This window comes from Erpetoichthys calabaricus, chromosome 7, assembly GCF_900747795.2.
Source record: "Erpetoichthys calabaricus chromosome 7, fErpCal1.3, whole genome shotgun sequence".
Taxonomy (NCBI): domain Eukaryota; kingdom Metazoa; phylum Chordata; class Cladistia; order Polypteriformes; family Polypteridae; genus Erpetoichthys; species Erpetoichthys calabaricus.
This window is the reverse complement of record NC_041400.2, coordinates 84,271,817-84,286,071: the sequence shown is the minus strand read 5'-3', so window position 1 is coordinate 84,286,071 and position 14,255 is coordinate 84,271,817. Positions and strand designations below refer to the sequence as shown.

The 14,255-nt window shown below is 36.6% G+C and overlaps 1 protein-coding gene across 2 annotated transcripts in view; it reads right to left on the bottom strand.

Moving 5' to 3' along the window:
• The window catches only part of LOC114654540 (ubiquitin-conjugating enzyme E2 R2), a 189,009-nt gene that overhangs the window by 64,805 nt on the left and 109,949 nt on the right, over positions 1-14,255 (bottom strand). For both annotated transcript variants that reach the window (XM_028805153.2, XM_051930155.1), the window contains exon 3: positions 9,480-9,577. In XM_028805153.2, coding sequence (XP_028660986.2) covers positions 9,480-9,577 — 98 coding nt within the window. The remainder of the gene's footprint in view (positions 1-9,479; positions 9,578-14,255) is intronic.

Sequence of the window (14,255 nt, the reverse complement as noted above, 5' to 3'; positions counted from 1 at the left end):
GATTAATTCCTGACTTTGCAAATAGGGCTGCTCCTCTTTCAGATCTTACTAGAGGCAGGAAAATCCCTGTTTTATGGACAGAAGTTTGTGAATGTGCCTTTTGTGATTTGAAAACTGCTTTGTCTTCTTATCCGGTATTGCAGAATCCTGATTTCTCCAAGGATTTTGTTCTACAGATGGATGCAAGTGCATTTGGTGTAGGCGCTGTCCTGTCCCAGGTTTTTGATGGGGAAGAGCACCCTATCACATTTTTGAGTAGAAAATGTCTTCCTAGGGAACGCAATTATTTGACTATTGAGAAAGAATGCTTGGTGATTAAAAGGGCTGTGGAAGCGCTTTGTTATTATTTATGGGGTCAAAATTTCACATTAGTGACAGATCACTCTCCACTTCAGTGGTTATACTGTCAGAAGGATACGAACTCTTGTCTCATGAGATGGTTTTTGGGCTTGCAACCTTACAGTTTTACAGTGAGGCATCGACCCGGCTCTGAACATGTTAATGCTGATGTCCTGTCATGTCTGTTTCAACCTGGTTTGGAATGTCGCTTAATTCACGAAAATGTGAATAAAGCTGACGGAGGGGGTGTGAGCTGGGGGGCTGATCGCACCCCTACAGAATACGGACGTTCCTCTATAAAACACTGAAAGACTACCTTCACATTGTTCCCTTGCTTGCTGGGCTTACCTGCGGCTGCTTTGTTGCGCGATATGCTTCCCACGGGGTACTTCGCATACTTAAAAGCCTGAACAGCACCTATCGGTTTTTGATTGATTGTTTTTCTCTCTCTCTCTCTCTCTCTGACACTCTCTGCTCCTGACTCCTTTGAAGAGGAAGATATGTTTGCATTCTTTTAATTGTGAGACGGAACTGTCATCTCCATCTTGTCAAGGAGCACAGTTTAAACTTTTGAAAAAATGGTTGTTTGCAGTGTTTGAATAAGATCCTGTCTCTACAACCTCCTGTGTTTCTGTGCAAATCTGTGACCCAAATGGCTGTGGACTTTAATTGTGTTTTAAATCTAGACATACTGTAGATAGGTCTCCTGTCACAGGGGTGATGACATCTAACACTGCAAAGACAATTACAATTTCTAACTGACCACAACTAATCAGACCCCTGGAGATTTCTAAACCCAAACTCAAAAACATATTCTTTCTACTCACCAGTGCATCATTGCTACTCAAGAATTGATTATTTGTTTGTAGATAACAGTTTCTTGCCTACGATTAAATCTTGCAAGTATGACACTATTGTTATTTCCGACCATGCCCCTCTGATCTTGGAGCTAAAATCATTATGCCAGGCGTACTCATTTCACAGATGGCGTCTTAAACCACTTTTATTAGCAGGCGAGAACTGTACAGAATTTATATCCAAACAAATCAGCTTTTTTCTAGAGTCAAATACATCCTCAGAGGTCTCTGCAGGTATACTATGGGAAACCCTGAAGGCCTTCTTAAGAGGACAGATGATCTCATTTCTTTCACACAGAAATAAATTGGAAACCAAGAAGGTATCAGAGCTAACCAGCGAAATTACTAGAATAGTTCAAGAACATGCCAGGTGTCCAAGTGAGGCTCATAGGAAAAGGCAGGCTATGCATTCAGAGCTTAATCTCTTAACAACTAAAGAAACTGAACAACTCATTTTTAAATCAAGACATTATTACTATGAACATGGAGAGAAAGCTAATAAGCTCTTAGCTCAATAAATCCACAAGCAAGAAATTCACAATGCAATCCCAGCAATCACCAACACAAATGGAGACAAAATCATTAACCACAAAAATATAATGCACACATTTAGAAACTACTACAAGTCCTTATATTCTACTGAGTTTAAAGAAGACAAGACACTATCTAATGCATTTCTGGATGCATTACAGACACCACAAATAGATACTCTTAGTGCAGAGGAATTGGATAAACCTTTGGCACCATCAGAATTACTAGATGCTATAAACTCACTGCAGTGTGGGAAATCAGCAGGCCCTGATGGCTACCCTGTCGAATTTTATAAGAAATTCTCCACTCAGCTAGCTCCCCTTTTCACTACATTGGAACTACCTTTTCACTACATTGGAGAAATTTGGGTTTGGACCGAACATTTGTGCATGGATCAAACTACTGTATACCAATCCAGAAGCTTCAGTTTGTATTAACAACATTAATTCAGACTACTTTAAACTAGAATGTGGTACCAGACAAGGATGCCCCTTGTCACCACTACTTTTCGCAATCGCCATTGAGCCACTGGCAGTTCACTGTTGAAATGCTTATGAGATAAAGAGGATTATCAGAGAAGGACTTGAACAGAACTTTTCTCTATATGCAGATGATATGGTACTGTATGTATCAGACCCACAAAATACTGTGTCTGCAGTCCTAGCAGAATTTCAAAAGATTTCTGGTCTCAGAATTAATTTGAATAAAAGTGTGCTCTTTCCAGTGAATTCTCCAGCACACAATATTAGATTGGACACCTTCCCTTTTATCATCGCAGATCAGTTTAAATACCTAGGTAAACATCACAAGTAAACATAAACCTCTTTATCAACAAAATTTCACCATCTGTATGGAAAAAATTAAGCAAGACTTGCATAGATGGTCAACCGTTCATCTGACTTTAGCTGGAAGAATTAACATTGTTAAGATGAATATCCTTCCGAAGCTTCTCTTTTTATTTCAAAACATTCCAATATACGTCAATAAATCATTTTTTAAGAAATTAGATTCAACCATAACCTCATTTATTTGGAATTCAAAACATCCACATATCCAAAGAGCGACCCTACAAAGACCTAAGGCAGATGGTAGCATGGCTCTACCTATCTTTCAATTTTATTACTTGGCAGCAAACATACAAACTATAAAAACCTGGACATGGACATAAATAGATGAACATACACAGGCTTGGTCTGCAATAGAAATAAAATCCTGCAGTACTTCTTTAAATTCCTTACTTTGTGCCCCAATAAATGCAAGTTATCACCAATGTACTAACAACCCAATTGTGCTTCACTCACTCAGAATATGGAATCAATGTAGGAAGTATTTTAAGATAAGAGAAGCTTTTATCTGTGTCACCTCTGCACAAGAACCACCTTTTTCCACCCTCGCAAACATATGCAGTTTTTAATATCTGGAAAACATTTGGGATTAAATCACTTAGAGACCTGTACATAGACAACGTCTTTGCATCCTACGATCAAATACATTCCAAATTTAACTTTCCAGCAACACATTTCTTTCACTACCTTCAGATTATAAACTTTGTTAAACAGAACCTGCCTCCCACCTCCCTCTATGCTGAAAAAAATATTGCTCAGTTTCGAGGACTCAGACAGCATTTCTGCAATGTATAAAACCATTTTACAGTCCTTCCCTTTCAAAGATCCATGGAGACAGTGGGAAAAGGATCTCTCACTCAACATCTCAGAAAAGTAGTGGAAGGTAGTGTTCACTCAAGCTCCATATGTGCAAAGCATACAATTATTCAAGTCAAAATTATATATCGAGCACATCTGTCTCGTTTAAAATTATCCAAAATGTTTCCAGGGCAAGATCCAACCTACGAATGCTGCAATCAATTTCCAGCTTCACTGAGTCATATGATTTGGGCCTGCACCAAATTAACATCATTCTGGACCAAAATCTTTAAAAGCCTTGGTGTCAAAATCCCTCCTAATCCATTAACAGCTGTGTTTGGTGTACTCCCAGATGGGTTTAAAGTGGAGAAGGACAAAAAAACTGTAATTGCCTTTGCTACATTATTGGCACGTAGACTTATCTTGCTCAACTGGAAGAATCCTAGCCCTCTTATTCTAAGTCAGTGGGTAACTGATGTTATATACTATTTGAAATTAGAAAAAATCTAATTCTCACTTAGAGGATCTGCGCAGAACTTTTTCAGAACCTGGCAGAATCTAATCAATAACATTTTAGAATAAGATTTTAAAGCACTGAGGAATCAGATTCATTCCCCATTTCTTTTTCTTCTCCATCTATCTTTATTCACTTATTAATTAATCTATTTACTTATTTTTACTAGCTTAAAGTTTTACACTGCTGGCCATGCTCTTTTTCTCAGGGGTGGGGTTTGATTTGTTTTTGATCCTATTTTTGTAAAAATTGATCTATTTGTATGGAATGTTGTGTGATTACAATAAAATCAATAAAATTAAAAACATTTCTGCAATTACATTTTTGAACACACTCTTTAAAAGTGTTAATTTAATCCAGTTAACCTGACCACACTTCACATGTTGTTAATAAAGTAGCACCAAATGAATCCAATCATGCTGCTTATTTGATTTTTTACATTTGAGGTCTTTTAATGTTAATGCTTGCACATTTGAGTGGTTTATGTAGGTTTTTTGATGTTGTTAAATATATGTTTTTTAAATGTTTGCTTCTAGTTATTGCAAATTGGACATAAATGCTGTTCATATAAGTTATTTGAAAGTATATGCTATTTATAGCATCTGACATTAAAACAGTTAGTTTAAAATGCTTCAGACATTTAATTTTAGTTTTTAAATTACAACAGTTTATGTTCTGTCTCAGTATAGAATCTGGCGAAATGATTTCAGTGTATGTTTTTAAAAAATGACCACATTTTTACAATGCAATTATAATATTGAAAATCATGATTATTTTGGTCACTATAATCTCCCCATCCCTAGTAGCTCTGTACAGCTCTACTATGGACAAACTGCCTGCTGTTTGAGATGAAAACTTAAAATCTTGAGTCAGCTACCATATTATTGTCCAGTTGTCTACTGAACGGAGACAACAACATTTATTTCTATGGCACATTTTCATACACAGAATGTAGCTTGAAGTGCTTTGTAAGATGTCAAAGGAATAGCTACAAGAAACAAAAAAAAATTAAAAAGTACGAGATGAGAATAATAATGAAAAATAATATTTAAACAATCAATGCACACTTTTGTAAAATAGATATATAATTAGCAGAAAAGTGGAGTCTTTATATATAGTATACATTTTTATGTTTCTAAAGGTGTGTCTGATGATACTGTCAGATGGCCAAGGAGGACATTAAAAAATTAAAACACTCTAGATAAGGTGGAGAAAAAACAACTTCTGCCAAGGCCAACAAAATGTCCATCTCTGAAACCCCAATCCTTATGTTTTTATGCACAGGCGAGTCTGTTGACTTCTACTTTGGAGGAATGGCTTTTTGGCAGCAACTTGTAGAGGGTTGTCCTTGACTTTGAGTGGCTTCTGTGAATTCAGAGCTCATTGCAGTACTGGACCAGTTCCAATTTTGAAGACATAATACTCTGATGTATTTCTTGTCTTATAAACTCAGTTTTGTTGGTGGATCACTACATTTCTGGTCTTCAACCTTGTCTATTTCTTTGCGTTTCTTCATAAGAATTTGGACAGTACATCTTGAAACTCCTTGAATCTTGAAAATTTCAGCTTGAGGGATGCCTTGATGTTGCAGGATGACCACCTTATGTCTTGTTGTTATGTTCTCTTTTACCATGGTGCAAGTATTAATGATCTGAACATTAAACTGTTTCATGTGCCACACCCTCACCATTTAGTTTGGTTGACTACTTCTACACCAGTTTCTATTTCAGATAATCATTGATTATTAGCATTTGTTTGTGAGATGGGAATGGGAATTGGAGTTGGGTGCAGCACTGTTGGGTGCACCCAGAAGTGCAGCCGGATGTCGGCAATCAAGCACCTGGAGCACTTCTGGGAGCCCAATAAAAGGAACCAGCAACCACCACTCAGTGGCCAGAATCAGGTGGAGGAGGATGAGGTTGCCTGGGAGGAGTGGTGGTGCAGGAGAAGAAGTGTGTGGTGTACTTGGTGCTTTTGGGACTGTGTTGTGCCTGTGGGGATTACTGGGAAGACGTGCCCCACAGGTGAAAAAAATAAAAAGTTTATTTATTTTGTATGTGTGCCTCCAGTGTGAATCTGTGTCGGGTCGGGCGCATATATAGCACCTTGTTACAGCACACACATGCATATAACTTATTTTACGTGCTGTTTTCTGTTGATGCTTCTGTATTTTGTTTTCTGATTTAATCAGATGTCATTTTTTGAATATAGTGTATCATTACTACACATTACTGGGAATGCACTTAAAAAAAGAAAAAATTATAGTAGCAGTAAAGAAATATCCTGAAATAAAAACATGACAGTCTGCACGTAGACCTTGTATTAATTTTTTGTCTCAAATTTAACTTGTTTGAGGTTACTGGAAAATTAGCACTCCAGGACAAAATATTTTAGAGATGTCAATGATTAACCATTGTTCACTAACTTAATGTAGGAGTTTAACCAAGTCCTCTTATAAATTACACAAATAATTTAAATTTGCATTTGAAAATGCAGCTGCCTACTCTGATAAATTTTGTTTATTTAACATGACTGCAGTATTTAACCTACAAGTTTGAAATATGTAGTTCTGTTTGGAAACTATTGAAGCAAAAGTTTAAAGACACTTGCTGAAAACTGTTTAAAATCATGCTTAAATATCATGCATTATGAATCTAATGTAACACTAACAAAGAAAAACTGTAGTGACTGGTAAATAGAAGTTGGAAGGTGTGCTCAGTGATGGGACAACATGTTACTAATCTACTTGATTGTATTGTCTGCAAAAAGGGAAATCGGCCTAAAAATTAAAAAGCAGGAAATAACTAGTATTTAGTAATTTAAGGAATGTAAATCACTAAGTTCAGTCCAATCTCAGATACTGGTGATTGTCTTTCGGGTGAACTTTTTGTAAGACAAAAAACAGCCCTTGAAACTGTGTGTTTGTTAAATTATGACATTCTTATTTCATTTGTACCAGAAAATTTGTAAATAGAGATGAGATCATAACATTTAAACTTTACATTTTGTTCTCTGATAAGAGTTTACATATAAGCAGTCTTATTTCTATGAATCCGATATTTTTATGTTTTATGTAAATTAACCTAAATGATAACATACCACTCTGTTAGTTTTAGTCAGTCTTGCTGTGGAGAAACTAGATGCTCACATGTTGAGGCTCCACCACTGGTGCAAATAAAGGACATTCATCTTGGATTTCATTTTCAATGGAGACTCACAAATTGTCTGTATTAACTGAATATTTTCCACAACAACTTTATACTAGTGCAGCAATGACAACATTGACACACTCTCCAAAGCATTGTGGAATACAATATCATGGAAGTGGCCACAAAACATAATGGCATTTGAAAAGACAATAAATAAAAATAAACTTTAAAGTGGAGGCTCTAATCCAAAAAACTGTTAAAAAAATTACATTCCCTGGGTGTAAAAACACCCAATGTGACACCAAGATGATTTTTCTAGCTCCAGAGAAGGCCAAGGAAAACTAAAAAGAAACTCAAATCACAACAGAAATGGATTAAGACTAACAGATGAAATGTGTGATACTACAGACACAAAATGTTCTAGCAAGCTAAAAAACAAACTTTACTGAGTAATTAATTGCTGCCAGTAAGACATGGAGACTTTCAAGCAAAGTTGGTGCATTTTTTCATGACAACACACAAACATTGTGGCAGCTAATTGACTCAACCCTGAGAACTGGGAATATGTTGAGGATATAACTGATACAACTTCAAGTTGCAATCAGTGACAGAATTTACATGTACCTTAGCCATGGCAAGAAGATACCTAAGCATACCCAGAAAACTGGAATGATTAGAGCAGCTCTTCTTGGCTGCTGGCCTGACAGGTAACTGGCCATGTACTCGATCAGCTCTGGAGCATATCAAAATGTTCCTATTCCTAAAAAAACACAAGACATATTTCAGTAATGTATAATGCATAAATAAATCCTTTTCTGCGAATATGATACTGGCATTATTTCATGTGCTAATATTTTTTCTAAAAATTAACGGTTATTAGTCCGTCAAAGAACTATCAATTATAAAATAAGATCAAAAATTGAATCTCTATTGCATATACATTTACAGAGAAATACATTCACAAATAGACAGAATTGTGTACACAGTATATTAATTTCAACATGTATACCTGACAAAAATTCACGTAATGATCTTTCTCTGATGATTTTTCTCTAATAGTTCAATTGGGGGGATAATGTAGTATGCTACATTTTGATTAATTGACAGACTGAAACTGAACCAGCTTTTCCTGAAATTTTCAATTAGTCCATGGAGAAATTAAAGTATGTATTTTTATAGACATTTAGAATGATGAATTTTTTATTATTAAGTATTTACACTCAGTTCTATGTTAAAAACTAGTGGTCAGAAAACATTTAGCAATGGCAAAAAGTATGACAGATTAGGTTGCTTATTGCAGACTTACATTTTTATTATACACATTCTGCTGATAAACATTCAGTAGTTAGAAATGCTGGATAGAAAACATGGATGGCTGTCAGCTTGCAATCAAGCTATTTACTTTTTGTGTCATTGACACTAGCTGTGCTACCTGTCTAAAAGGAGTTGAAATCTAAGTATTCAACAAAGACATCTGCATATTCAGTAATGCAAGTAGTAATAAAATGCATTCATTCCAACAGATGGCACATCACAAACATTTGTAGTAATATAATGCATTGCATTTTTCATTGCTATAGATGATGCATCACAAAAATTAGCGCTGCTCTTATGATACCAAATGGCATATAACAGACACAGCAACTGAATGGACACACAGATACAGAGACATACACACAAATGCTTGTCCTTTTATTAAGGTGGATATTTACTTAAAATGTATAAATGTAATGGAGAATAATATCTACCATATAAAGTATATTAATAATATTTTTCAATTACAACAATGTTCAAACAATTAACTATCTAATTTTAAAGGGAAGGAAGCCTGAAAACCAATCCTTCTTCATTGACATTTAATACTTACCAGATCAAGATAAGACTTTTGCATGCGGTATGTTTAGCTTCTAGCTGAAAATACCAAATTGGAATAAGTCAAGACAAGACTGGACTTAAATTAACGACTGAGAGAAAGGGAATAGGTTTAATAACAGTCAATCCAACAATGGCGTTGGAGTTTGAACTTTGTAGTAATCTGTTACAGTCTACATAATAAAGAGCATAAAGGGGAATAGGTTCACCTTATGACCTTACCATGACAAAACAATAACCAAAATCATCTTTCATTTGAAGAAATAAAGTGGAAAGATGTGACCAAATAAAATCAATAACAATTTATGCTGAGACACCAAGTCTCTGACAGTATATTTTACAGTTAGATCGCCCAGGATAAATCTGCAGACATTATTAACTGGATGTATTATTGCATAATAATTACTAATCACATTGCTGTGATCACTGCAAGTGAGTGCATATGCATCAAGTGGTGATGTGTGTGGTGCTCTTCTGCTTAATAATCCAGTTTAATAGAGCTCAACTGAATAGACAATACACAATAATGTGCTGACAAAATTTCTATTTTGCAAAACTTATTAAAATTACTTACCTTATATTTTGGGTTGGGTTCCACCTCTCAGAAGGCAGTTCACCACTTTGAGGATCATCTACTGGGGGGTGAAGGATTGAAATACAGACATCTCCATTCTGTGGTCAAAAGTGGACAAAAAATAAAAATTGACAATAAGAAGTCTGAAATTTCAATTGAAAAGTAATTTAAACTTGCAGGGAAGGTTACTCAAATGTAAACATGTTTCTTCTACTTAGATAAATTTCACTTTAGGAAAATGTCAAGAGCTATTAAAGATGAGCAGAACATTTCCAGAATTTCCATCTGCGATAACACCTATACGGGCGGCACGGTGGCACAGTGGGTAGCGCTGCTGCCTCGTAGTTGGGAGACCTGGGGACCTGGGTTCGCTTCCCGGGTCCTCCCTGCGTGGAGTTTGCATGTTCTCCCCGTGTCTGCATGGGTTTCCTCCAGGCGCTCCGGTTTCCTCCCATAGTCCAAAGACATGCAGGTTAGGCGGATTGGCGATTCTAAATTGGCCCTAGTGTGTGCTTGGTGTGTGGGTGTGTTTGTGTGTGTCCTGCGGTGGGTTGGCACCCTGCCCGGGATTGGTTCCTGCCTTGTGCCTTGTGTTGGCTGGGATTGGCTCCAGCAGATCCCCATGACCCTGTGTTCGGATTCAGCGGGTTGGAAAATGGATGGATGGATGGATAACACCTATACACTCACTAAACCAAATGAAATACTGACAGCAACCTCCTTTTACTGTTGTACATATTTTAACCTAACTAACAAAAGTTCTCACTAAGTCCAAAAACTGGATAAATGTGATCTCAATAGAAAAATTCATCACTTTGTCATTTTTAACTCAACAAAAAATAAACAAACATGCAGAAGCCATATATGGAAAAATAAACACAAACCCTAGATGTAAGAGACTACAACATTACCAGCAATAGTTTGCAATACAGGTTTTAGACAGTAAGATAATTGTTATTAGTGTAGCTCTCTGCCAATGTATAATGGTACTGCAATTAAGCAAAAGATGTGAGCTTTTAATATAGACTTTTAGCATTAAATCTTGGGTATTTTCAAAAAAAGCAGGTGAGAGGTATAGGAATTCCAGTACTTCTTTTAGCTATCCAGATGTCTCTGTACACCTCAATAGCTTGCAATACAGGTTTTAGACAGTAAGATAATTGTTATTAGTGTAGCTCTCTGCCAATGTATAATGGTACTGCAATTAAGCAAAACATGTGAGCTTTTAATATAGACTTTTAGCATTAAATCTTGGGTATTTTCAAAAAAAGCAGGTGAGAGGTATAGGAATTCCAGTACTTCTTTTAGCTATCCAGATGTCTCTGTACACCTCAGAATTTGTTCTTTTGCTTTTATCAGCAATCACCTCATCAATAAATAAAAGGGAACCAGTTCCAGTGGCATCTATAAATGCCCAAGGCATAATGCTATATCCATTATGTTTTAGAGAGATGATGGCTTTCTTGAGACCATCCATTTCTGTCTCCACACTCATCTCTAGTACAAATGAATCTTCCTCTCATCTGTCCCAAAGATATTATTCCAAAACTACAGTTTTTTGAGGTACTTCTTGGCAAACTTTAACTTGGTGTTTCTGTTCTTAAAGTATACCAGCGAAACCCTCTGAATTTATGCTTGTTCAATCTTTTCTTTATGGTCTTTTTGGCTACAGCTACATGCTGGAGAGTGTTTTTGATCTGGCCAGCAGCTGAAATGGGTTTTCTGTTTACAAGTGAAAGTATTCTTCTGTCATCTACTGCAGTAGTCTTCTTTGGCTATTTGGTGTTCTTGAGCTTACTAGTGTGTTCTTTCTTTTTAGTGACATAATAAACAATTGATTTTGGCAAACCCAAAGTTTTTGTTATGTCTTGGATTGTTTTTGTTTTTTTTCAACCTCAAAATGGCTTGTTTTTCAGGCATTGACACTTCATGTTGAATGGCAACAGCAACACATTCCAAATGAAAATAAGTTACCTAAAATCACCTGCAGGCCTTTTATTAGATTTATTGTGCATGACTTGATGAGATAATAATACATCCCTGGCCATGAAACAAGTAAGCAGTCAAATAAAAGAGGGAATTACATGTATGAAATGATGCAATTTCTATGCCAAGGGATGGCCAACTCCAAATCCTGGAGAGCTACAGTGGCTACAGGTTTTCATTCTAACCATTTTCTTAATTAGTGACTAGTTTTTGCTACTAATCAACATTTCATTTATGTGCTGTCTAAGACTTAGACCCTTTAAATCTGGACTGAGTAATGTCAGTCCTGGAGAGCTGCAATGGCTTCAGGTTTTTGCTGAAACCCAATTGCATCAAGAGAATTCATTCATTGCTGATAAAGCACTTATTGCTCGAGTGACATTTTTCTGGTTCATTTTAGTTGTCTCGCATGTTATGATGTTTAACACCTTAAACAGCTATAGTCATTGTTTTAACTGCTTTTTATTGGCAATAAGATGCAAATGACAAAGGAACCAGCAGTTCTACATCTATCTTGTCTCCATTTGCACCCATGTGTATTCATCATTCACTATTTGGTTTAATTACGTATTCAAAAGCAAAATGAAGAGAAAGTAAAGAAATGAAAAAAGCTTCCTCCTGGAATGCCCAGTGCATCCTGCCATTGGTTCTGAGGAGGAGCTTCCCCCTGGAATTCCCTCAGAAACAGGGCGATGGGCATTTTGCTGGAGAGCCAACTCTTCTGCAGGGATAAGGTGTGGACCGCGTGGACCTCCACCTGTTTTTTGCTTGTCTACCTTCTTATTAGCTTTAAAATTAATGTTTTTATATTATATATGATTATTTATGTCAACAAATCTTTAAATAGTTATATACCAATATTTACCAGTTTGAAGTATATTCTTATACTTCACTTTAACCTGTTCCCATGTTCTCCTTGTGCTCACATTTGATCTGGAATTATCACATATTAAATAATAATTAATCTGACACATAGGAAATGAAACACTGCTTTCAGTAAGTACAATGCACACTACTTAGCGTTTAATTTGTCGGCCACTTTTTGCCAGCCGTCTTTTCTGGTCTGGGCAGCTTTTGCAATGTTACCCCTTGTGCATATTAAATCTTGAAATTCTTCATGTCCTTCGAATAAAAGGTCTTGCGCGGCGTGTGTAAAAAAAAAAAATGCGCCTGTTCTTTCGTCATTTTGTTACAGCCTATCATAGACTTGCTGATCATGTTTTCTAGACTCAATATATATGGGCTTTTCACTCAGTGCTGGCGCGCGCATTCATTTCGTATGATTAGATCCAGCTCGACTAATCTAATACACGGCTGCGTTTGAAAAACCGACCTATCCCGGATGAGTGTCACCGGCATTAACTTATCCAAGATGAGGCACCTGATCTCAGATGATTTAAGCGACATACGAAAAATACCCCCGTGGGCGTTTGAATGAGGGTTTTTTGCTGCCAAAAAGTTCCTCCACCTTGAGGAGGCGGTAAATCAGCAACTCATCACCTATGAGCTTTCTCCCAAATGTACAGGGTGTTTCACTCCGCCCTTTCAAGGCTGGGACAGCAAGACGGGCAGCATAAGAGCTCTGCGTTACCGTCTATCGACACATTAACTTTTTTCAGCATACAAGTGCCTCAGCGATCTTTCCAAAAGATAGGCGATCTCGCTTTTTTCTTCCACAATGGAAAAAATACTTTTGTGGTTGTTGGTAAGTGTAGATTATCGAAATATGTTCTGTTAACGATCGTTTCTCTTCAAACTGTTGAAAGGATTGTCTTTTATAAATCCATTTTCAAATCAGATAGTTCCAGTGACGAAGAGCAATATCCAAGAGCCCTCTCACCAGGAGGTGGGTTTTCTAATTTTGAAAAAAATTGTACCTAGTTGCAACGTTCAGAGTTTATAAATTAAGTATTTTTCTTATTTCAGAAGGTTGGTTGCTCAAAAAGTGAGTTTATAAGCACGTACAAATGTATTACTTTATAAGTATGTATAAACTTATTACTTTATAAGTAGATCCAGACTTATTACATTTTTAATGGAAATTTCTTTGTGAGTACGTCCAAACTTATTACTATATATTTTAATTGTAAAAGAATCGAAGGCCAAACTGTTTTCTTCTTTACATCTAACAAGCACGCAGTTGCAGGAACTAATCTCTACCACAGATTATCTTTTTGAGACTAAAAATCCTGTCTCACACAAAAAAACTAAAGCGTCCCCAGAGCCCCGTAAGTACTACTTTCACCTGAGGGTTCAGGTGTATGAAAAATAAGGCGTTGGGAGTTGAATATATAATTTTTAACAGAAACCTTAACGCTTCTGAAGAGTGGTTATTCTTCTGAAGGTTCCAGTCAGCCTCTAGAATTGGCGCAAAGGCCCTTGGACAGTCTATTTTTGAACATCTCTTTCACCAAGCCTGGTAAGTTGAACTAATTGTGCGACTGCACTGCAAATGTTTGTTTTTAAAGAAAACTTAGTCTTGTTTGTTTTTTCAGAATCTTCGTCGCCAGGATTACTGACTCAGATACTCAGGGATTCACCACAGTTTGTATCACCATTGATGCCAGGGCTGCCGAGCTGAAGGCTGAAATCGACGAGTTCTGCTGGATTTTCAAAGTGCCTTACCGGACCTTATTCCCCTTTCTCCAGATTTACGTGAAAAGGTTATTTTATTGCACGTTATTTTAGAAAACTTGTTCCCGAAATAATGAGTTGCGAAGGTAAAAGCAGGAAAAGGCGTTCGAGGGAGGACTTGTGCACTGGGAGCGGTTCTCAGAATATTGGGTTATT